A 24,586-nucleotide genomic window follows, 5' to 3' on the forward strand; every position below is an offset into this window, starting at 1 on the left:
AAGGGGAGAGTAAAAAGCAGAGGTGGGTGTAACTGTGTTAGGTGACATCTTTCCTGACTTTCTAAGTGGCAGGTGTTGAGTGTAGCTGTGCTGGGGGGCAGAAATGAGAAATCCATGATGAGGAAGCTTCTGTTTATGGAAAGCTGCAGTTTCAAAGATGAGTGAAAGGTGCAGGTTGTTATTCTTGGCAGTCACTAAGCTTTTGGAGAAACTGTTTGGGCAGAAGTGCTCTTTGTTACACATATTTGACTGAGCTGGATGGTGGAACACTGCACTATAACTGCAATGCGTGTGGGCTTTGTGCAGGAGCTTTCATACAGGGAGCTCCTCCTAAACCAGTTTTACTCAGAAATTACTCTGTGTGGAAGCAGGAAGGAAGAACACCTTTGTTTTAATGCAGAAACAATTCTGTGATTTGTTGGTCAGGTGTTCATAGATTGCATTAGGAATTGAATGTTCTGGCTTAAAAAAATACGTATATACATGAAACGAACAGCAGTGCTGGTAGGGATGATCACACTTGAGCAATGCTGTGAGGTCTGAGCTGCAAAGACACATTGCCCTAGGCAGTGCAGCATCCTTTTCGAAGAACAAAAATTGCTTGCTTATGAATCACTGAGGCCTCAGTGTTGTGGAGAGACTATTGCTTAGATCATTCATCTCTCTTGGGTTTTTTTGCTCAATAAAGTAGAAGTGAGAACCTTTGGCAGCTCCCCAAGGGCTTAAAAAAAAAAAAGCTGCATATTTAAAAGCAAGGTAACTGCTGTATGGGTTTGGCTTTTCTTGTGGTGTTCTTGTCACCTGCAGTTGTTTGAATGACTCTGAAATACAGCACTGAGATCTCTTAGATCTCGTGGCCCTCACCTCCTTTTTCCAGCGGAGAATGGCAATCTTATGGTTACTGAAATGAGGACATGAACAACCTCAAGCACAGTGATAGGAAGGCAAGAACTTTGGCAGAACAGCTGCAGGGATGACAGTGTGATGGCCTGGTGCACTGAGCTGCTGCCACCTGCACTGTCACTGCCATCCCTACCACATGACACCTGTGCAGCTAAACATAGGCATGACCAACAAGTACCTGTTTGTAGCAGCTCACTAATCCCAGGATGTTAAGAGGCCTTAAGTCCAGACAGATACTGCAGAGCATTGCCAATTAGTTTTCTAAAGAGGTTTTGAAGACACTTTTACCTGAAAGCTGTTTTGGGTCTTAAATGACCTACTTTGAACTGCTGGTGGCAGGAATTGGTTTTGTAGATTTTGCCATTTGAATTTCTTTTCCTGACGTCTGCCAATTGCTGGCATTCTTTATTGATCTTATTTGATTTGCAACTTATGACTGTTAATTCTGAGAGTGGCTCTCTTTCTTAATTTAAATGGCTGGATAACTCAATTTCACTGCTTTTTTTTAAAATGATCTTTTATCCACTTGCTGAATTTTATATGCTTAATAATTGGAAGGTAAGTCAGGCTCTGTAAGCAAGATAGCAAAGCAAAACTCACCAGGTTTTGTCCTGTCTAGCTCACCACTTGGACTGCTAACTCAGACCCATTAAAAGAGCAAGTGTGTGCACTGAAGGCAGCTTTAGCAGCCCACTCTTCATTCCTTCTATGTTCATTTATAATGAAAGCCTGAGCTAATACTGGAGCTGAGTGACAGCTGTTGGGTATTTCATTACTAGACAGTCAAGGGGATGCATATTTGTTTACTGTGGCAGCCTCTTCAAGATGTGTTATTTATGCTGTGTCAGAGAGGACAAGAAACTTTGGTGTGTAACATTGAGCTGAATCTGACCATTGCTTGATCTGTTTGTTTCCTAATCTGTTTTTTAATGTTTAAGTATGATTTTATTTATATGAATTTATTTATAGTCTTATTAATGAATGAGTAGAATTTTAGCTTTAAAAAGAACATGATTTAGCAGATAAACAGGGGCCTCAGACTTGCAGCTAGTTTTGTGCAGACTGTGCCTTGAGGTGGCAATAGGATTGGAAATGGAAAATGGAAATTCTTGGTGAAGACAGTTCTTGAAATAGGTTTGTGTGATCCTGATCCCTCAGACAGCATCCTTGTCTTAGCCTGATTCATGCAGGAGCAGTCGGCACCCGTTTGCCATCTGTCAGAGCATCCTTTATCCTTTGCTGGAAGTGCTTCAGGAAAGCTCTGTTAGGGAGGATTAGAGAATCTGCAATTTCTTATGCTGGTGTCAGTTTTACCTGTTGGTTCTGCAGGATCTTTATGCTTTTTTTATACAGTCTAGAGGAAGTGTGGGTGTGCACCCTCGCTTTCTCTAAAGATATGGGATGGTCCAATTAACACAGTACTGATGGCCTGCTGCCTCACAAAATAACCATAAGCTGAGCCTGGTTGTAAGCAGCTACTACTTCTGCAGGGTCTTAAATTGCTACTGCAGATTGAAAGCAGCCTGTTTAAATTTCTGTAAGTGAGTTGTTTAGGTCTTAAACTTCTATCTGTAAAGCCTGGATGATGCCATTTTCCTAGCATAGCTCTCAGTGATGTGGGAGGCTGTGTAAACACCTCAGTGGAAATTGAGCACAGGCAGAGTATCAGCAGAGGGTGGTTCCCAGCGAGCTGAAGAGATGAATAGCTTCATTCTGTACAGAGCACGTTCCCAAGTGTCTTCTGGACTCCACAGTAATTTAATATCATTGGAATTTGTAGGACAGAAATGACTGCAGACTTTGAATGGCTGTAATAATTAAAATTGTTATTAAAGGCAATATTGCAGTCATTAAATTTTGTCCCTTGGGTATTTCTGCAATGTGCTAATAACTTTGGCTCTTGTCCAGCATTTGGAGGAAAACATGCTGAATTTAATTAAAACTTAAGATGTGTTGGCTCAGGGCATCTGGACCTTGTATCATTCTTCTGAGCTGCTGGTCAGCAGCGTGGTTCAAGACACGGTCAGCATTGTAGTGGGACCAGGGGAGGCAGCAGTTATGGTGAGTTGCCTCTAACATTTATGTGGAATTGGGAGTGGAGCTTCTTACGTGGAGATGGTGTTGCCCTGCTGTCATTTGTTTTAGAGAGCTTCAGGGTAGCTGGGTTAAAGCTGGGGATCTCTTAGCACAAAAGATAGGCCCTGCTCAGGCAAGCTGAGTAGAAGCAGAGAAAATGGAAGAGTTCTTGTCCCTGTTTCAGGACAGGGATGTAGAGGTATGGCATGATGTGGTCAAAGCTGGTGGCAGAACAGGAACTGCATTTAGCCCTTGTGCAATGGTATTTTCTCTCTTGCTTCCTACTGTCATCATTTCAAGGCAGTGAAAACAGCATGTTGTACCTCAGCTGTTTCAGTCGTAATACACAAATCCATGCTGGTTTTGAAACCAGTCTGTAGCAATTTATCCTTTCTTAAGGCGCAGACCTGACACAACCATTCAAAAAAATGGTCTTTATCTTCCCCATGTAGAGCTACAGTCTGGACAATGTAAAATAAATTACTGGAAGAACATGTGGATATAATCTCCCTCTTTTTAATTACACTAGGATGCAAAGGGTTGTAAAGCACAGGTAGGAGATATGTTAGCAAGTTAAGAAAGGTAAAAGACTTAGGCTTTTGATGGATAAGTAAACAACGAGTTCAAGCATAAGCTTTTTATCCTTCTGAGTCTCCACCTTCTCTCTGGAGGCATTAGATGGGAAATGAACACAGTATTCTGAGGCCAGCCCTATTCCTGGTAGGCTCCCCCCCTTGCCCTGCAGAGCAGCTGCTGTGGCTGGGAGTTGCTGGGAGCCTGTCAGGACGAGATGGAGAGTGAAGGGTATGGATTGCAGCACCTCTGCAGTCACCTAGAAAAGCAGATTGTATCCTAGGAGACCGAAACAAGCAGGTCTGTGAGAGCTTTAGTGACTTGGTATCGTACAAAAAGCTTTCTGCTAAGGAACAGAAACTAGAACAGCACGCAGAAAGACCAGCAGAGGAGTTGCTGTAACACTATGGGAATTGGAAGCTGCTTTAACAGGACGTCAGACCCCCTGTTTACTATCACGTAGGTAGTTCTGTTTTTTTCCTTAAGATCAGTGTGTATGCTTGAGATGCAGACTGCTGGGTAGATAAAGGTCTTTGTTATCCTGGAAACAAAACAGTCTAGCCATAACACTAATCTGCTCTGCTTTTCAGAAAGTGAATTGGGCTGTGCAGTCTGCAGCTTAAGTTATGAAATGTGCTGAAGTCCTTGCAACTGAGCTAAGAGACTGCTTGAGCCATTAAAGCTTTCATGCAGTGTACACTCTAGTAACACCCATAGACATTGCCCTAAAGTCACAGTGGGGTTTCAGGCTGCTGAACTCAGTTTATTACTCACTGGTTGTCTTTCTGCTATTGATGCAACAGTACCTAAGAGTTCTGACCTTCCTGGTGAGACCAACTTGTAGCATCAAAGTCTCCTTTATTTTTTTTTAATTGCTTTCTTTCACGCTTTACATGTTTTTCAGAACTCAAGCTTTGTTGTAAGCATGGAACAGATCTTGATGAAGTCTAAGTAGTGATAATAAACTTGCTTTGTCTTATTTTGTTTTTCAGAGTCCTAGTGAGTCCTCGACAGAATCTGACTCGCATCACGTTAAAAGGGACTTTCCAGGGGGCTAAAGTAGTCCGTGGCCCAGACTGGGAATGGGGTAACCAGGATGGTAAGCTGCTTTTGAGATGTCCTATAAAAAGACTGTTAGACTTTTTTCCCCTTCTCTTTGTTTGTGCCATATTGCTAATTGAAAAAGCGTGTGCTGAGCAGTAGCTCTTAGGGGAACTGTTCAGATGATGCAGGCCTCTGTTCTTTAGTAAATTAAATATTATTTATTGTATTTGTTTAGAAGTGCATCTGTGACATAGACTCTATGCATTCACGCAGGGTGTGGGAGGGAAGTTTTGCTGTTCCCATGTTATAGATGTGAATACTCATGGGAGCCATCCTGGAAGATCTTATATAGAACTGTAAATGTACACCATGTTGCAAAGAAATAAAGACCTATCCTCTCCTGAAAAAGCTTCCACTCAGTGGGAATTAGGGTTTGTCTGACTTTGTGTATGGTGTTCCCTTTTCCCTTGGAAGGCTCTGGAATATTCTTATTTGGACACTACAGACTGTCACTGTTCTTAAGTGTGATGTGGAGCACTAATGAAGAATTTCTGCTGTTGTTGCTGGAGAATGGTTCATTTTTTTGTGTGTGAACTGTAGCTTTGGGCAGAAAATGCTTGCTATAATGACTGTAACTCACTGATAGCAATTTCTGTGTAGTGCTTTAAGATTATGACAGTTGTACTGTGTGTTTCTGCTCTGAGTTTTGTACATACTGTCCTGTTGACAGCTTCCTTTTTCTCTTGATAATGAAGTTGTAAGTCCAAAGGCCCCGCTATTTATTGCAGCTCTGTGGTTCAGTGGAGGATGTGATTACTTGTGGAGTCTGAGAGCAAAAGAGGCTTATGCTCAGTCCAGCTTATCCATCATTTTGAGATCAGATCAACATTTACATGTCTGAGACTTGTGTTGGTTGCGATGGTCATGACCTGAAAGCAGTGCTGCGTGCAAAACACGTGAGAGGAAATAGAAGGCCAGGTGCTCAGCTGTTCTCCATTGATGCTGCCTCTTCTTTGACCTGTCCCCATCCACATGCTGTTTGCTGTTCAGAACTTAGCTTCCTGATAGCAGAGCAGCTCTGTTTCCATTTAAGGAAGGAACATATAAGCAGTGATAATACGTGGCCTTGTAAACTCTAACACAGGGTCCTGCTAAGCATTTGTATTAATTGCCATGGCCTTGTGTGTCTGTGCTAAAAACAGTAGCGTCTAGTTGAGGACTCTGAATGAATGATCTTTTATTTGAATGTGGCTTTTAAATAATTCTGTTGCCTGAAGTTGATTGCAGAAATTAGTGTTGACTGCAAAACTTGCCAAATGATGAGAATTTTTGCTCAGCTCTTCTCAAAGTGGACATTTGTAACTCTTCAGTCATTTCAACCTTTTCCTTGCTGCCATCTGAATCCTAGCATCATGGAAATGGACACTAGTGCTCTTAAGAAACAGCTGTACAGGGGAAGGGGAGATCACAGTAAAGCCCATGAGTTTGTCTGTATTACCCTCTTTAGATCAGTGTGCAGTTAGATGGGGAAGGCAGCTCCTTCGAGTTGAATTTGCAGACAATTAGAGGCAATTAGAACCTCACTGTCAACCCAGTGAGACATACAGATGTTGCTGACCCCATTTGGGGGACAGCACTGGACAAGTGCTGGGACTTGCCCAAGTTCATGCAATGCCTTGGCAGCAGAATGAGGATGTGAATCTGCAAGTTTTGATTGCCTGTCACTAGATTTGGTGTTGCTAACAAGTTGTCCCTCCTGGTTGAGGGAATGGCCATGTGCCTGGACAGATTTATTCTCTCACTTACCTATCTTCATGTTCTGAACTATTTCAGTGGTATTCTTCTCTGCTGTGCAGGTGAAGAGAAGCACCAGAACAAACTTCCTCCAACTCACAAGTGCTTCAGAAGGATTAAAGTTTTTGGGCAGATCTTAGAGCATTGTGTTGTTGTTCTGCCACAGTGTGGTGCCATGATTCTGTGCTCCTTAGCTAGGCAGTGTTTCTGTAGGCCAAGAGAACAACATACACTTCTACAGGATTCAGCTTTTCCGTATTTGTATTCAAGAGCAAATGGCTGGCTGGCTTTCAGTGAGCTTCACGCGGAGATTCTCTCAGTTGGTCAAATTGAGTAGGTCGAGTTCCTTAATTAAGAAGGTGTGCCTTCTGCAGATCAAGGTGGGACACACCAGGTATGAGGAAGGTGTGTGAGCTGCTGAACGAGTTCTTCTTGGTTGGTTGTCTTGTGAAGAACACTTGGTTGGAGGGCGCTGCTTCAGGCTGCAGGATGCTGCTGCTGATGCAGATCTGTGTGCTTCAGTTCATCATGCAGAACAGGTCAGTGGCAGTGCCCTACAGAAATCCTTCCTGGCAGCAACATCTGTCAGAATTTCATCCTCCCCAGCTACTGACTTTAGGCTTTGGGCTACTGCTCCATGGTGAGAAGTTAAAGAATGGACAGGTTTTCACCTTGCTGTTTTCTTAGGAGAAATGTAATTAAATGTTATCTCAGGAAGCATCTCAGAGTCAGGTGTCTTTTGGTCTCTGGGAAAATTCAAGCTGGACACTTTTTTTCTCTTCTTCCCACCAGGTGGTGAAGGTAAAACTGGACGTGTGGTTGATATTCGTGGCTGGGATGTGGAGACTGGACGTAGTGTGGCCAGTGTCACATGGTCTGATGGTACCACAAATGTCTACCGAGTTGGACACAAGGGAAAAGTGGACCTGAAATGCACTGTGGAGGCATCCGGTGGCTTTTACTACAAAGAGCATCTCCCAAAACTAGGTGTGTGGGTGCAGGTCTTCTGTTGAGAAATTGTTACTTGCACTGCCATTTCCTGACAGTAAAGCCCTTTTTGCTTGGAAAACAGGACGTGAGCATGTGGTTTTAGGAAACTTCTGCATAGTGTGTGCTTTAGAAAATATGCATTTGTTTTACTTCAGGGTGGTTAGCAAAGTTGTTTGTCCTCTCTATGGTAAGGTCACATAAGACCATCAGATGCCCAGGGCTGTATCCCACAGGGGAGCCCCAAAGGTCTTCTGTCAAGGCAGAGTCATGATAGTAAAGATTCATGAAATTCCTATGGGGATGTCAGCATCTGAGAGCAAAGAATTCGATTCAAATGTCAGCTTTTTCAATTCAAAGAGAACAGAACTCATTTTGAGCACTGTGTGAGTGCCCACTGAATAACAGTTTGGGTGACTGCGTTGCTGAGGACAGCCACTGATGTTTAACACAACAGGACAGGCATCATTCAAACGCATTCTCTTCTGGGAAGGGAATAAATTGTCTTCTTAGAAGTACCTCATGTTTAATTCATACCATTATCAAGGAAGAACAAAGTCTTTGATCTGTCTACATCGTGCTGCCCCATAGAGTGTACAGTGTGCTCCACAAGTGGAGAAAGGGTTTTACATTACCTTACACCCATTAGACCTTATGTTAATGTGCAAACCATGTTACAAAGGCAGAGTTTATGACTGCATCTACACGTATGTGGGTGGTGTCATTCTCTTTAGGAAAACCAGCTGAACTGCAGAGGAAAGAAAGCACAGACAGGCATCCATTCCAGCATGGGGACAAAGTGAAATGCCTGCTGGACATCGACATCTTGCGGGAGATGCAGGAGGGCCATGGGGGCTGGAATCCTAAAATGGCTGAGGTATGCTACAGCTTGCTTTTATTTTCTCAGCACGTTATCAGTCACTGTCTCAGATTGCAGAAGTAACTGCTTGCTAGGAAGCAAGCAGAATATACAAAGTCCCATGGTTCACAAATAGGAATTCTGTAGTGATAGGACACTGGAATCACTGTTAGATGTGAGCTTACATTCAAACAAAATGATAACAGCTTATTGAATAAATTTGCCAGTTACATTAATGGAGTATGCCTTGCTGGTGTCATACTGCACCATAGCAATCTTTCCCACCTTTATCACTTGTGGAGATGAGGGTAGTTTGTGCTGTATTCTGAAGCGTTTTTACCCTTTGCATTCTTACTGTCCTGCCTGCTTTCCTCGCTGTTAAGCACTGCAGTTTATGTAGGGATTTCCCTCTGTTTTTTTCCCCTCCAAAGTTCATTGGCCAGACAGGGACTGTGCACAGAATCACGGACAGAGGAGATGTGAGGGTCCAGTTCAACAGTGAAACCCGCTGGACTTTCCATCCTGGAGCTCTGACGAAGGTACGTACTGCTAGGTGAGCTTGGCCAGAGTTAAATACTGCAGGGAACAGCTGTCAGCTTGTCCTGCTGTGTTTGGACACAGTGCATCTCAAGTGTCAAAGAAATATTCTGCTGTAATTTCCTTTGGTGAGAGTGGTAACAATTGATTTATGATAATTCAGCTTTCTGTAGCTACCTTTTTCGTCTGAGATGAGCCTTTGTCCACTTCATTTCTATTTGATTTTTTTTTTCCCTTATATCTTCAGGTTGTTCTATTTTTTCCATCTTTTTTCTCTTGCCTCTCTCTAATTGTTCTGGATGACCTGAGTCTTTTAATCTATCTCTTCTAATTTTGTATCTGCATTTCTAAAGCTGATAGGCCTGGCCTTCCCTGAGGGGAATGAGAGTTTGCTATGTGGACTGTTAGAAGCAGGGCTAATAAGTATGAAGGGAGCTTCTGGAAGAATACAAAATTGTGAAAGTCCTGAATGAGGTCACAGTACAAAAAAACTAACAAACATCAAGCAAAAAGCTGTGCTGATAGAACATCCCATGTTGGACAGTTTCTGCAGAATTAGTCTGTGAGTTCTGACAGTGGTCCCTTCTTAGTGAGCAGAGGCAGTATCTGGGAAAGGATTGCTACAGAAAAGAGACACCAGAGATTTTCTGTTTTAAACAACAGGTTGAACTTCTGTATTAAAGTCTCCTGTTGTGTCAGGTATGGTGAGGAACGGACCAAGGAAAGTTCCAAGTACTTCATTCCATTATTATTTATAAATGCTTTGAAGAAGAGAATTGTTCTGTCCCAGAATATTTCCCTACTTAAATGTGCACTTGGCTTAAAACAGAAATGCTCAAGCCCTTGGACTGTGTTTATTTTGCAGTGATTACAGATTTCTTGGTAGCTGTACTGAGGTTTTGAGATGCCTTATTTTGAAGTGGATGGACTTATTGTTCAGTAGGGATTTCTGGGAGTGGGGGCTGGTATATGTATCATATATATGTATACATATATTTTTTTTGTTTAATCTCCCTTAAGTTTGACTTTTTTCTTGCAGCTCAACACCTTTTGGGTTGGTGATGTTGTCCGAGTGATTGATGACATGGAAACAGTGAAGCGATTCCAGCCTGGTCATGGGGAGTGGACAGACGAAATGGCACCTGTGAGTACACAGCACTTCCAGGACAGTCCAGCAACTGCCTCAGTTTTTCTCAGCAGTTAGTAATGGTGACTGGGCTTATGCTGCCCTGCAGTATTCCTGACCTTTCTGGGACAGAAATATTGCTATTGACTATTGGCAATATAATCCTATCAAAAAGCCCAAAGCGGAGTGGGTAGATGGGGAATCTGACAAATGGTTTGGCTATCAATAAGTCAAATAAGAAGTTTCTTCAACTGTAATCCTGCTGAGCCCTTCCTGATTCTTGGGAATGAAGCAGTGCTTGAGTGTGGAAAATTGGTCAGAGCAGACCAGTATGGCTAAAGAACATGGATGTCCTCCAGGAGTAGTTAAAGGCACAGAGGAAACCTTTTCCTAATCCCAGTTTTATCAGTTCTTGGTTTGTTGTTTCATCAGCTTTTCCCAAACATTTGTAACGTGTCTGGGAAACCCTGTTCAGTTACAGAGAAACTGCTGAGAACCTTGTGGTATCCTTGAAGTGGGAGCTGTCTGTGAGTGTTTGTTTAGTGTTTCTTTTCACACTGCAGGGGTGCTGCCTGCAAAACCTCTCTTAGAAGCATTGCATTGGTTCTGAGATAAAAAGCATGCTGCATCTTTCCTTTTAAAAATCATTACTCTTTCAATTGCAGACCCTAGGGCACATTGGCAAAGTGATCAAAGTGTATGGGGATGGAGATCTGCGAGTGTCAGTTGGAGACCAGTCCTGGACGTTTAACCCAGCTTGCCTGACAGCCTATCAGAGAGATGAGGAAGCAAATCTCATGACAACAGAGAATGCAAAGGAATCAAAAAGTGAGACAATGAGAATGGAGATGTCTGGATTGTCAGGGGTTGAGAAATGCAACATGAATATCCACACATACTCTTTGGTGCTGTTAAGCTGTGGCTGTTTCTTATTCCTACCCAGGCACTTTGATTACTGTGCTGGAGAAACTGTTGTCTCAGAAGACAGAATCAGACCATGCAGGGTGTTTGGTTATTTGGGCAGCACTCAACAATGCAGCCAAAGTTCGGGAGCTCCTTCAGAAGTACCCAGACAAGGCAAGTTTTGGAGGCATCCTGAATGTTTACTTTCTGATGTGCTTTAAAATGAGATCATAAAAATTTTGTATTTGTGTGAGGGGAGGAGCAGGAGAAAAATGATAGATTTCTCAGACCTTGTATTAAATTATTCAATACAGTGCTGCAATTTAGGATTAAAAATGTGCATGTTGTATGATGCCAGAGTGTGGTATTAAAGCAGAACTGGAGCTACATCCTTATAACATATTCTCAGGTGTCCTGTATGGATACTGCAGCTGTAGAATTAGTGCTTCATAAATATATATATGGAGACAATAGCAAGATGTCCAGGAATCTGACTCCTGTCTGAGAAGAAAGCAGCAGGTTGTGTGTGACTGAATGCATCTGTCCTTACATGACCTTGCTAAATAGAACTGTTGGAAACAGGAAAGAAAAGCTGCCCAGATTCTGATGCTGTGCATGTCTGTGCAGTGTCCTTATCTGGTGTCTGACTGGAGAAGGGAACTGGACTTGACTTGCTGGAACAATTCATATGCTTGCAGTGTGCCAAACTGTTAGGATCCATCTACTTACACAGCTGCTTTTCCAAGCTGTCTATTGGGAGGTTCCATCTCCATCCTTATTTTTGAGGTTAATGGGAGTTCTGGAGATAGGAGTAGCTGAACACCTGTGATTGTTTTCAGATAAGAAAGTGCCAAGAGTCAGGAATATTTTGTTAATTTCTGTTAAATTTCTATTTTATGTTCTATTTCTATTCTGATATTAATGTATTGTTATTTGTGTAAGAGACACGCAACAAGGAAAGGCTCACTGCATAGTGCAAGTTAGAATTGCTTGCCTAGGGCTTTCCAGTTTCAGCATTGTCTTTCTTGTGTAAATGTAAGAATAACACAGTGGTCTCTAAAGCCTCCTTGTGGAGCAACTCACCCATAGTCACGAGTGAATCAAGGGGAGCCTAGCCTGTCCTGCTCTCCTGATTGCTGCATAGAACCAGCTGCAAGGAAAAAGAAAGCTGTTCTGCTTGCCAGTCAGCTGAGGTTCTGCCAGATCCTTCATCTCTTCTCTTTAGCCTCCTGCTGATCTCAGTAGCTCCCTTTCCTTTTTTTTGTCTTGCCTTTCATACAGCCTCTTTTTATTCTTCAGTCCCTTTAATTTTTGAGAAATCTCATTGCAGCACCTCAACACTGATTTACCCTCCAGCACAGTGCCCACTAAAGTACCTGGAGTAACATTAAGCAATGGGGACTTGGCATTTTCAAAGCCAATTTGATCTCCTCATGCATTTTCCAATTAGAAAAGGAATAGTTGGCTGCAATGTCAAGAAGTATTCCGCTTGCAGGCATAGAGGGATTTGGCATCGGTGCTGCAATCAGAGCCCTGGCTTCCAGCTCTGTTTGCTTATTTCTCCCTTCTTGACTAAATGTGCTATCCTTTTCTCCTTTAAGAATAGTTAGGGAGAAAGTCAGCCTTGTAGTTGATTACATAAAGCAGAGCCACCAGGACACAGATTCTGCTGAGTATTTGAGCACACCACTGTTCTGCAGTGACTGAACTCAAGGCAAGGTCTTTCCTTGCTGTTTGCTATGTCTCTGTCTTTCCTGCAGGTCGACAACAAGAATCAGGGCAGAACTGCACTCCAGATTGCCTCCTATCAGGGGCATCTGGATGTTGTGAAGATTTTGCTGCAGGCACATGCCACTGTCAATCTGAGGGATGAAGAAGGGGATACAGCACTGCACTATGCAGCTTTTGGGTAGGAGATCTTTTCTTGCCCTCTTTGATACAAGACTGAAAGGGCTAAAAAAAGGAAGCTTGTAGATAAATGTGAACCATCTGTGTGCAGTGTGTGAGAGAAGGTAAAGAGGGAGACTTCTTTACGTCATTAGAAATTGGCACACGAGCTTCAGGACCACAGACACGCTAATTCAATCCACAGCTAAGTCAGTTTCTGTGCTACCAAACTTGTGAGGAATCAAAACAAGTGATAAGGAGCTTTCAGTGATGTTTTCTGGGGTGTGAGGAAAAGTTGGTTGGGATTAGTTTGGTTTGCCTGTTGTAAGCCAAGAATTTACTATTGAGAGGGGGAGATACCAGTTGATTTAAATCAGAGTGATTTAAGAGGAGATGGAGTGCGATTAAGAGGATGCAAATGCCAAGAAGGTTTGGCTTGCAAGAAGGGAGGATGTATGTTTGCACAGCATTGACTGTTTTACTCATTGCCTTTAAATCAGAAACCAAGCTGATGTTGCCCGTGTGCTTATTGCTAAAGGAGCTGGTGCAGACCTGTTAAACAATGCCAAGTGCACAGCTTTGTATGTTGCTGTCAGTCAAGGCTTCACAGAAGTGGTGCAGGCCCTCTGTGAACTCAACTGTGATGTCAACCTCCCAGTAAGTTTCGGGTTCCTTTTGGTGTTCCTTGTGTGATGATGTTTTTTGTTTTGGGGGGAGAAATTGCTGCTTTTCTCTTTCATCATTTGTTGCTTAGAATTTGAAGACAGTTCTCTTTATAATACATTACTGTGTGCTGCACTGGGGAAGCATGCTTCTAAATTCACTGCTCAGAAATTCCAATTTTGGGTCTACATCTTTGTCATTTTAAATCTGCTTAGCTCAGACCAGTAGTACTCTCTGCTGTGCTCGCTTCCAGTGAGAGCTCATCTGCTCCTAATGTGTGATGTTGTGACTGTCCTGTTCCCAGGACTGATGAGGTTGTTAGAACAAACGCTGAGGAACTTGAAGGACAGTGGTGGTGAGTTGGATTCAGCCTGTTTTTTAGGGCTTGTTTCTATGCTCTTAGAACTGGACAGTGCTGGATCAGTCCCTCAAAGCCAGGAATATGAACATTTGTCTGCTGAGCTGCTGATATCAAGCTCTGAGAAACTGAGTTCACAAGAACTCTGAAACTGCTCAGCATGACAGTGCTTTTTGGTCTGGAGTTGATGTGACCTGGAAGACTGCATATGTTCCTGTCTTGCACAGTGTGCTTAATTGAACACTTCTAGGTAACCTATATTCTGTTTTGGTATTCTTTTATAGGATTCTCATGGAGACACCCCCCTGCATTATGCTATCACTGCAGATTACAAAGTCATCATTGAGATTCTCACTGAGGTACCCAACATCGATTTCACTGTCCAGAACTGTCAAGGCTTCAATCTGCTCCACTATTCTGCTCTAAAAGGCAACAAGCTGTAAGTGAATGAACAATGGCATGCGTTCCTGGGAAAAACACACAGATTGGTTAGGCACTCTGAGATGAGATGGTGATAAAATCTTGCCAAATGCTTATTGAGACAGCTGTGAACCCTAGCTGGGCAGCACCTAATTGAGGTGGAGGAATTGACTGCCTATCAGGGACTTCATGTAGTGAATTCTTTGATGTAGCAGTAATTCTTTGGTGGATGTAAGCAGAGGCTGTGTGCGTGTGGTGCCTGTGGTGGGGGGCAGGTGCCAATTTTTGTGTACTCTGCCTGCTTTTGCAAAAAAAAGAATGATCACCCAAGAACCTGAGACTTCTCCTTTTCCTCCCTTCTTTACTTTGTAGTTGTTCTGGTAATATGTTAATTCTCTGCAGAAATGGTTCTTGGCAAAGAAGGGAAAGGCTGAGATCATCTTACTTGCTGCACCCAACCAGAGATATTTTAATTGATACAAGTGCAGTATTCTGTCCATTAAATTCCAGCTTCCTGCACTCCTCTGTTGTGTTTCTTGAAGCTAACTCTGCATGGAGCCTTATAGATATTAAAGGCACATGAAACCAGAAACAGACTTAATGTTTCAAAAGAGTCAGACAAGAAATGAGCATTCCTCACTATTATCAGCATTGAAAGAAGATAACAGCAAGGTGTTTTGTTCTCTGCCCTCTGTGTAATGAGTAAGCTGTATCTCTAAACAGTGAAAAGCAACCCATGTAACTACACAGTTTTTGGCAGACCTCAGAAGAACTGGAAGATCTGTGCAGGTATCTGCAGCTTGGTTTTCTGGCAGTGGCAAACAGTCCAGACAGGCAGTGCCACTTCAATGCAGCAAGCTTCCTGACAGTGTGTGCAACATCTGAAGGCAGCTGAGAAACCTAATGCTCTGCCTCATTAAAGCTGCTAGCAAAGACCTGTTATAAATAATCATCCAATACCTAAGAAAGACAAAGGCAGAATTTGCCCTGAAAATACGTGCAGGTGTAGCAGCACTGGAAAGGAGTGTGGTTCTCTGTGGTGATTGTGCTGACAAAAATGATCAATATACATATGTATTGTTTTATTCTTGTAACTGTCTGCAACATAGCAGGAGCATTCTGCATCGCATCTGCTGGCGCAGTTTTAACAAGCACAGTGCAGCTCATTTAAATTTAAAGAACATTCATAACTGCTGATCAGAAGAGGCAGGCCTGTTTCTTCTGCATTGTTTTCCTTCTTGATAAAGTACCTTCCGTCTCTGGTTTACCTCCAACACTGCAGAGCCATAAAGAAGATTCTAGCAAGAGCTCGACAGTTGGTTGACTCCAAAAAAGAAGATGGCTTCACTGCCTTGCACCTTGCTGCTCTCAATAATCACAAAGAAGTGGCAGAAATTCTCATCAAAGAGGTAAGAAGCAAAACAAAACTGCCAACAAATTCTCTAGCTTTTCCACCCTCAAAATCCCATACTTTCTCCTAAGCAGTGCTGAGTTAATGCTGTGTGTGGTGTGGAGGTGTGTTGGTCATACGGCCAAGGTGCAGGGGCTGATTCACACAGCATTCTCTTGGAGTGCTTACATTTCTGTCCTGAAGATGGAGTTGAGAGTTGGGGCGTCAGCAAGCACAGCTGCAGCACTCTTCTTCAGTCAAACTCAGCAGCAGCAACAACTCCTCTTGTTTGATGCAATTCTTCTCTTCAAGGGTCGCTGTGATGTCAACGTCAAGAACAGCCGGAACCAAACACCTCTGCACCTCGCTATCATCCAGGGACATGTAGGGCTGGTGCAGCTGCTGGTCAGTGAAGGCAGCGATGTAAATGCTGAAGATGAGGATGGGGACACAGCCATGCACATTGCCTTGGAACGGCAGCAGCTGATGTCAGTCCTGATGGAGAAGCGTGAAGGGGAGATGGGGTCGTCCCTCTTCTCCAAGGTGAGCTGGGAATAGGAGAAATTCCAGCACCGAGGGCAGGAGAACGCTTGATTGTGGAATGGACACTAAATGGGGGAAGGAAGGCAGTGAAATAGTGCAAAGTCTGTTCTGTTAAGGAGCATGGAAGCAAACAGTCTTACTTATAGGAGAATAAATCTGTTGAGAGTATGCTCAGATTTGAAGCATGCAGCTTCCCATAGTCATGCACCAATTTTTCCTGTAACATGTTTTTGCTAGCATAGCGTGCTTCTTTCTTTGACATGGGAAAGGTCATGAATCTGCTCACAGAGCCAAGAGTCTTTGGGTTTAATTCGTGCCCCAAACCACAGAAATTCATTTCTGTCTGATGGCATGGAAAATGAGAGGCTAGCTAACCACAAGCACCCAGTTGCTGCTCTTCATCTGCAGATACGCAAAAGATGAGACACACCAATATATGATGAAAGCTGTGTTGTTGTAAAGCCTGAACTGGACTTAATTGCACCATATTCACGGATATATGAGGAATACTAGGCCATGTCCTTCATGTCAGCAGAAAATGGTTTTTGACTTCAGATGAGTTTGGATTGTGTGCACACAAGGTGTGTTTAAATAGCTACCACTTCAGGTTCCGTATGCCAGCTGTCCATCAGCTGATTTGTGCTGTTCTTTCAGTATACACTCTAATTCTTGTCCGCTGACTGAAGAAGTGAATACCCCTTACCATGGTTAGTAATGATTAATGCCATTTAGGACCAGTTTTATGCCTGCTTGTTCCTGGAACACAAGGTTTGAATCTGCTGTTTATACACTGAAGGATCATCTTGCATTTTGTGAATGCAAAAATGTGCTCTCAGATTGTCAGTGTGATGATTACAGTTTTAAATCTGATACAGCTACGTAACAGACTCCTCCTATTAACAGAGTGTTTCTCAATGCATTTTAGCTGCAGGCTTCTGGCTTTCTTGGAAACATAGAGCTGAATGTTGGAACTGCAATTGCATGTTACTTAGCACAGGAAGGAGCAGATATTAATTATGCAAACCATCGGGGAAAGTCTCCTTTAGACCTTATTACAGATGGAAGGATTGTCCAAATCATCAAAGACTTCTCACAGAAATTCAGGTAAACCATGCCCTCTGGAATAGCCACGGTGTCTAGATACACTGCTGTGGTATCACTGCATGAAGCTGCCATTCCAGGAAGGATGAAGCATCCCTAAAACACTGGCATTAGATGTCAATCTGAGCACTTCTCGTTTCCCCTGGGTTAGTTGCTGGCACTGTAAATGTTAGTCATGCCTGCCTTCTCCATTTCTTTGTAGAAAGATCAGTGCTAATCCCAACAGGATTAGCCAACACTGAGTTGGTCTCGTTAGTGCAATGAAGATTGACAACTTTGTGCTACCTGAGCATCTGCATCTTTGTCCTCACATGGAATGTTTGCCAGGGATCAATACGATTTTATCAGGTCACTGAAGAAGGGCCTGGAGTATATGGCTCAAATTTGATTACGTGTTTTTGGTTGCAGGGAACAGCAGGTTTCTTCAGACTGCTCAGCCATCACCTGCAGCCTTCGCCGCGTGCATACCACTCCCAATACGATAACCAATCTTAGTGTCTCAAGTGTGGCAGTCCCCACAGAGTGCCTGGTCTGCTCAGAGCTGGCCTTGCTCATCCATTTCTTCCCATGCCAGCACAGTATTGTTTGTGAGGGTAAGTCTGTTCTGCTTTCCTTTTCTGTTCTGCCACATAGCCTCCCTGTCTGGACTCATAAATCAAGGTCTGTTGGGATGCAAAGCTGTATGTGACCTGGAACAATCCCAGTGTGACTTCAGCACTGTCACTGTAGATGGAGTGTCCAAGCTTTCTGTGGTAGGTTTGGAGTGATCTGAGCAGCTGCTGATAGGCAGCCCAGGCATGAGCTTACAGATGCTGTATGTAATTCAGAAGGCAGGTCAGATGTTTCAGTGGTAACTGGTGGTGCTTTCTCCATCAAAACTTCCTGAGAAAGATTTCCCCTTCTCTGGCTGTTGTGACCAATTTGTGTTTCAGATGTTTTAATGGCAGCTTGCTCAAACATAACAGCAAGCTAGTTACCTTGTTAAGGTGCCTTCATTCTGATCACGAGGAGTTTGATAAGAACTGTATAAGGACTGCATCCTTCCAAAGAACAAAGAGCTGCACTGCACCCATAGCTCAGCAGTTCTGGCAGCACAGAGCATTGGGAAGTTGTGTTGTGTTTGCTACTGCATAGGAAAGACTGAAGCAGTGATAAGGGTGTAGCTCAAAAAAAGAAGGCAGTGTCCACATTTCCATTTCTTAACCATCCAGGGAGTTCTCAGGCCATTTAAAAGCTGATGTTCTCAAGTCTATTTTCTCCCTATTGTTCTTGCACCACTGGGCTTAATTGTAATCACTCCTTCTATCGTTTTGGTAGAATGCTCCAGAAGAATGAAGAAGTGCATCAAATGTCAAGTGACAATAACCAAAAAACTCAAGCAAGGTATGTTTGTTGTGCCTACTGTTCAGTGCAGTGAATTGGGAAAGGTGCTTCACAGCATTTGTTCAGCAGCAGTCAGTGGTTCTCGGTGGGGGGGAAAAAAGCCAAAAACATAAGAAATAGGGGTAACTTTTTTTTGCAGGAAGAGTGAGGGAGAAAAGGGGATATGGTACCCATAGCATCATTGCAGAGTGGTGAGGAAAGGGACAACTAAATTGAAATGTTGAGCTATCTAATCAAAGAGTAAGGAGCAGAAGATTCAACAGCAGCTATGTTAAGCTGAAACTGGAAGGAGTGCTTCCCAAAGCTGGCAGTTGTTCAGTATCTGGGGTTCTTTCACTTCATCTGGTTAAGAGCCGAGGATCTCTGTAAGGTTCACAGAATTGTGTATGTTGTGTTGACTCTGGGACTCTGCTTTGTGTAGCTGTTGATGTAAGTGATGTCAGATGGTTTCTTGTTTTATACCCTGTGTGTCCTGAAAGACTTAAGAAATCCAAAGTGTAATCAAGGAGATTGAAAGAACATAGTACTGATAGCACAGTGAGGATTCCCAGACTGTATGGCAGAACATCACAACCAGCTTTGAAAGCTTCTGCTTAAAGGTAACACCAACATATTGCAAAGCAGCAAGGCAGGAAGTATCAGGCAGCATGGTTTCTTCTTAGAAAAGAAACATGCAGACTGAAAGAGGGGAAAAAAAAACAAAACAAATAACAGTTGAGCAACAGAACAGAGGAAAGCACCACTGGCCAGTTCATAAAAAGCATCGTCTTGGGCTTTGTGTCTGCAGAATCTCTGGATAAGGCCCACTGAAGTGACTTTAATCTGAACAAATTTCTGCTCTTTGAGTGACAGTCTGGTTAAGGAGACACTGTGTGAGACAGAGCACAATAGCAACTGACTCTTCCTGCTCTCCCTCCCCTGCAGACAGCACCGAGGTGGAGTGCAGCCCAAGCTCTGAGTCCACAGATCAGAGGAAGCTGATGGAGGAGCTGCAGAACCGCTACCGGCAGATGGAGGAGCGCATCACCTGCCCTATTTGCATCGATGACCAAATCAAACTGGTCTTCCAGTGCGGACATGGCTCTTGCCCAGACTGCAGCACAGCTCTTACTGTGTGCCCCATCTGCCGGCAGGCTATCCGGGAGAGGATTCAGATCTTTGTCTAAGGAAACACTTGCTTCCCTTCCCGTTCCCACCTCCTTTACATCCTTTTTGTTTGCATTACAGATGAAAAGCGCTGCTCGGTCTGGCTTCCTGCAAAGCCAGTGTGAAAGAGGGGGGAAACGTGACTTGGGTGAAGGTGGAGGGGAGGGAGCGTCCTCCGTTGCAGCGTCATAAGGGTGAGGAGCAGTGCTGGAGGGCAGCCACCACCTTGTGCTGCCTGTCCATTGGAAAGACACAAAGAACACTGAACTGTCTGAAGGCAGAAGAGGCTTTCAGACCAGAGACTTCCATGTGCAGATGTTTGCAGAGGCCTCCTGCTCCAGTGACTGCATCGTGTCTGCTGCCCTGCACTGTCAGATTTGCAGCCTTGCGATGCTGTAGAAGGATATATGTGGTACCTCAGCAGGCACAGCAAATGCTTGCACTTTGTGCAAGGAGATACCAGAGGAGATCAGTCGTGGCCATCAGTCCTTGGTGCCTGCCAGTGGTAGGGAGGTAATGTCCTAAGACAGCATGCTCTCTGAACTGGTGCTTCAAGGCTCAACGAGATTTGGACTGACAGACAAATCTGGATGTGATGAGATCCTAGAGACAGTGTGTGTGTGCCTTAGAGATAAAGTAGTGAACACTGATCGGAGAAAACACGTTGTTACAACAAAAACTTCTCTAAGTGACATTCTCCCATATTTTATTTTTTGCACAACTGTGTTCAGAGACTCCTGAGCTTTCTAACCATAACGCCAAAGGCAGGTGTTAAATGCTCCAATCGAAGTGTAAACAAAATAGAGTAATAATTAAGAAATGAGAAGGATTTCATTTTTCTTTGTTTTGCAGCAGAACTTAATAAAATAAAATTATATTTTCCTGAGCATTAAAATGAATGTACAAACAGTAGCTGAAATATGGATCTGGCTGTACTGTGTTTTCCAACTGTGTGACTGAAGAAATATTATCTGGTGAATCTGTCCTGTAAAGTAACTTGGCAGAAGTGGCATCCTGTAGGGCTAGTGTGCCGTGTGTGTATGTATACATATGTCTGTGTGTGTGGTGTATATCCTTAATGACACAATTATACACAAGTGATGCTGTTTGTTATACCTTGCAAGCACTATTTAAGAAAAAAAAACCAACACCAATACTGTGTTCCTCTGCTATCTTTTTTCACTCATAAAGAGATGGCAAATATTGGAATGAATGAATGAAATCTTTGTGCAATATATGGTAGCTACAGACATGTCTGTTACTTCATCATGATTTCTTGGTGCTGTGAGAAAGCTTTGTCTCATTGTCTCTGGTTCATATGCTCTTTCTCCAAATACTCATTTATAAGGTGTTGTCATTCATAGTGTTTCTGACATAGAGCTACAAAAATGGGTCACATTTAGCCCTAAGTTGGGCAGTGTTTAACACCCAAATAAGCTGGAGCTGAATTTCACAATCAGCTTTGGTGAAGTTTTGGTAAAGATCAGAGTTACAGCTGCTCACTGACTTCCTGCCTGGAAGTTGGTGTTGGAGTAACTTCCCCACGATTAAACAAGACCTGAAGTCTTTGCTGTGCTGTGATGGGGTATCAAGGGAAGAGGAGGGTACCAATGCTGTTTGCTGCAAGTATGAGACTGAACCATCACTGTAACATAAGAGCTTTGCCACTGTTTGCTACAGATGAATAATTTTCCAGAATGTGTATTGCGCACCACGTGCCAAGTATTTTCTGAAATACAGTTCTTTTATAAGCCTCTACTCCACGTCCAAATGTGATTTAATGAAGGTGAAACCAACTGATGCTTTATTGTGTATGTTAAATGCATGCGTGTGTTCTGGCACTTCAGGAGGAGGGCACAGAGGTGGACGCTGTTCAGTGCTTGTTGTGTTATTCTCATCTATTACACTTCAGCTTATTCAGGAAAAAGCAGCAGGGAACACTTCCTTGGGTTTGTTTTTTTTGTTACTTCTTTGGAAAGCTGATGGAGTGTTTATTCCCCTTAAAAGAAAACTATCTTAGGATGGTTCCCCTGTTTGACCACCCTCAGGATAACAAAGCTTTTCCTAATGTGCAGTTTGAGCCTCCTCTGGCACAGCTCTGTAGGAAGACTGCAGATTCTTCCTAAGTTGCACAGCTGCTGCAGTAAATTGAGTTGCTTTCTGAGTCTCTGTATTGCTAAATAAGAGTTTTGCAAAGCACGCTATGCCTGCTGAAAGAATACAGAAATTGTTTGTAAACATAACTTCGAGGTTAGGATTATATTCTTTTACTTTCCTGTTTTTGCTGTGATTGCTTTTGGTGCCCAAGGAGCAGAAGTTGAGCTGTTAAGCAACATTTTGACCCTTCCCTCCTTCTCACTAGGAAGATGAAATTGCTGCACCGCAACAGAGAAAAAGCAAGATAGGCAGCGGATTTGCAGCAGCAAGAGAGAAGCAGAAGGCAAACAGGTGCCTCCACGTGCCAGGTATGTGTTTTGTAATGGCAGGATCAGCCTGTGGGAGGCTGAGGGTCTGGAGGGCAGGAGGGGATGCTGCTGCTTTGTCTTTCCTTGTAAGCCTGGCTGTGTGTAGGGCCAGGATCAAAGTGATGTGTGGCCAGCTGAGTGCCAAGCTGGGAGAAATGGTTACTGGATTTATTGCTAATTTGTGTAATCTGTACCGTAATCCTGGTCTGCAGAATAGTTCTGCTTCAGCACAGGCTTAAATCTGAGGCACAAGAGGAGAGATGTGTAGCAGGCAAGAAAGGAGCCAAGAATCTAGGCTGAGATGATGACAGAAGAGGGAAAAGGGCAAGATGGGAGAAGGCACTGCTGCCTTTTAGCCTCTTGCTACCAGTTGGTGTTGTTACTGGATGCAGGACAGCAGTGGGTTGGGAAGAGGTGCGGAGATGGCACAGCAGTAGGTAAATGCTCCTTTAAAAAGTAAAAGGCAAGTAGAGCTATCAGCTATTCAGCACGGATGGCAAATAATTGTGTGTGATGTTTCTTATTAATTGGTCTCTCACAAATAAGACTGAAAGGTCTTTGGGAAATCAGATGTGGAGCTCCATGTTTCCCGTGGGTCTTGTGCCACCTCCCAAAATGCAGCTCTGTTCCTCGCAGCAGGGCTGCTTTTGAAAGGGAAAGATTTTGCTTCTTTCTGGGATAAAACTTTAAACACGGGGCAGCAGCTGAGACAGGTTTATGCTAAAACTAATGGGCTTTATGTAATCCTCCTAACTGAAATGTCAGCTCGCATTTCTCAACTGACCTACAAAAGCAGGAGATGGTTTTTCTTTCCATTAAATGGGCTCTTCTGGTTGCAGTTTTTCTGCAGTATTTATGGTTGCTGTGAATGCTTCTCATGACACTGAAACTGGTAACAGTATTCCTAGGATTACTTGAATCCATTGCAGCATTTGCTGACCAGTTCTGAGAGCTCTGGCTGTGAAAATTACCAAATTTACAAAACGTTCTCTCACTTTGGGCAGTAGGGGAAAACTGTATGTTATAGTCCAGTATTTCTGACTGTCTCAGAGCAAGGCGTAATGAACGGATGCCCAAGGTTTTCCATCGCAGTGCTGCAGCAGACTGTGCTCAGTGTCTTTTTGCTTTGACTCGGACTCCTGGTGTGGACGCTTTATAGAAAATGTCTACTGGCTTATGCAGTCTTGGCCATCGTTTTTAAATGGACACAGTTTATTTCTTTGCTCTGGTCAGCCTCTAAATGAAGATGCTCTTTCTCAGTCAGTCTCCTATTATAGAGGAATTTATTTGCTTCCTTTACAATACAAAGGAGTTGATGTGCTTCTCTGCCTGTTTATTCCCTTTTAGCAAAGCCTCAGGAAACACTTTGTAACAAATTTAACCACTTTTACTTTGTTAGTTTTTTATGCATGCTGCCACTTAATTTTTTCCTGGCAGGTAGTGTGCTAATCCAGCTGGGAGACTGGTATTTGAGTTGGCAGCTGGTCTCATGAGCAGGCTTTTCATGCAGTTGGATTTTCATGGAAAATTGATTCTGTAAACCTGCCATTATTCTGGGCAAAGTAAGGACACGAGCTTGCAGGGAGCAGAAGCCCTTTACCCATTCTTAGGCCTTCTATAATCTGGAGGTTCTGCCCCATTTATCATCACTGCCGTGATACAGCCAAGCAGAGCTGTATTTGCAGCATTTCCTTAGGCATGGGTTTAGTGTGTTCTGAGTGAATACAAACAGCCACTGGGGACAGCTTCCATCTGAGCAGACAGAAGATTTATTCAGTGCAACTGGGTGACTTGGCTAAAACTGGAGCGAACTCTTAGTGCAGCCAGTGCTGGGGAACGCTTCCCATTTCATAAGTATTTTAATATCACCTTATTTTTGCAGTTAAAGGAAGATAGATGTATCCTTGCCATCCCTGAAATGAATTGCCCCTGGGTTATCCTGTCAAGCAGAACAACGAGGTTTGCAATTGCTGCAGAAAAGAGCTCTGTTGTCCCTCAGAGGCTCCTTGCTGTGGCTGCGGTGGGCGTTAGGATGCCATGGAGGTGCTCTGCACTGCGTAAGGAATTCCACACCCCTCCCAGGGAGCTTCACAGAATGGAAAACTCACGGCATGGTCAGAAGGCTCCTTCTCTGGAAACGTCGTTAATATCTGCAGCACAATGTGAAGCACTGCATCTGAGCCTGGAAGACTGGATTCTCAGGCCTGTCTACATAAGGAAAATTCCTTGCAGTAGAGCAAGGTTCTCTTTTTGGTCTTCAGTGTTTGTTAGCCTTCCCTTTGCAAAGTCTTCCTTTACCCATGAAATAACACTGCTTTATTTCTTTTTTTCTGGTACAGATGCTCTTTCCTCTTCTTAATGTCAAAACCAAACTCGGTTCTGTGGATTTGTAGCCGTTTGGTTTTCTCAAGGCTGTTCGTTTTTAATT

General features: G+C 43.4%; 1 protein-coding gene across 4 annotated transcripts in view; it reads left to right on the forward strand.

Moving 5' to 3' along the window:
- MIB2 (MIB E3 ubiquitin protein ligase 2) overlaps positions 1-21,451 on the forward strand; it is a 32,044-nt gene extending 10,593 nt beyond the window's left edge. For all 4 annotated transcript variants that reach the window (XM_042831622.1, XM_042831625.1, XM_042831621.1 and 1 more), the window contains 16 exons: positions 4,545-4,651; positions 7,183-7,377; positions 8,112-8,254; positions 8,668-8,775; positions 9,813-9,917; positions 10,565-10,727; positions 10,843-10,976; positions 12,563-12,711; positions 13,190-13,346; positions 13,995-14,149; positions 15,413-15,539; positions 15,833-16,063; positions 16,989-17,167; positions 17,573-17,757; positions 18,482-18,547; positions 19,472-21,451. In XM_042831622.1, coding sequence (XP_042687556.1) covers positions 4,545-4,651; positions 7,183-7,377; positions 8,112-8,254; positions 8,668-8,775; positions 9,813-9,917; positions 10,565-10,727; positions 10,843-10,976; positions 12,563-12,711; positions 13,190-13,346; positions 13,995-14,149; positions 15,413-15,539; positions 15,833-16,063; positions 16,989-17,167; positions 17,573-17,757; positions 18,482-18,547; positions 19,472-19,713 — 2,446 coding nt within the window. In that variant the 3' untranslated portion in view covers positions 19,714-21,451. The remainder of the gene's footprint in view (positions 1-4,544; positions 4,652-7,182; positions 7,378-8,111; positions 8,255-8,667; positions 8,776-9,812; positions 9,918-10,564; positions 10,728-10,842; positions 10,977-12,562; positions 12,712-13,189; positions 13,347-13,994; positions 14,150-15,412; positions 15,540-15,832; positions 16,064-16,988; positions 17,168-17,572; positions 17,758-18,481; positions 18,548-19,471) is intronic.
- The last annotated feature ends 3,135 nt before the right edge of the window (positions 21,452-24,586 follow it).

The sequence above is a fragment of the Centrocercus urophasianus genome, unplaced genomic scaffold (assembly GCF_019232065.1).
Source record: "Centrocercus urophasianus isolate 14NV4802_14NV808 unplaced genomic scaffold, USGS_Curo_1.0 seq_36, whole genome shotgun sequence".
Classification (NCBI taxonomy): Eukaryota; Metazoa; Chordata; class Aves; order Galliformes; family Phasianidae; genus Centrocercus; species Centrocercus urophasianus.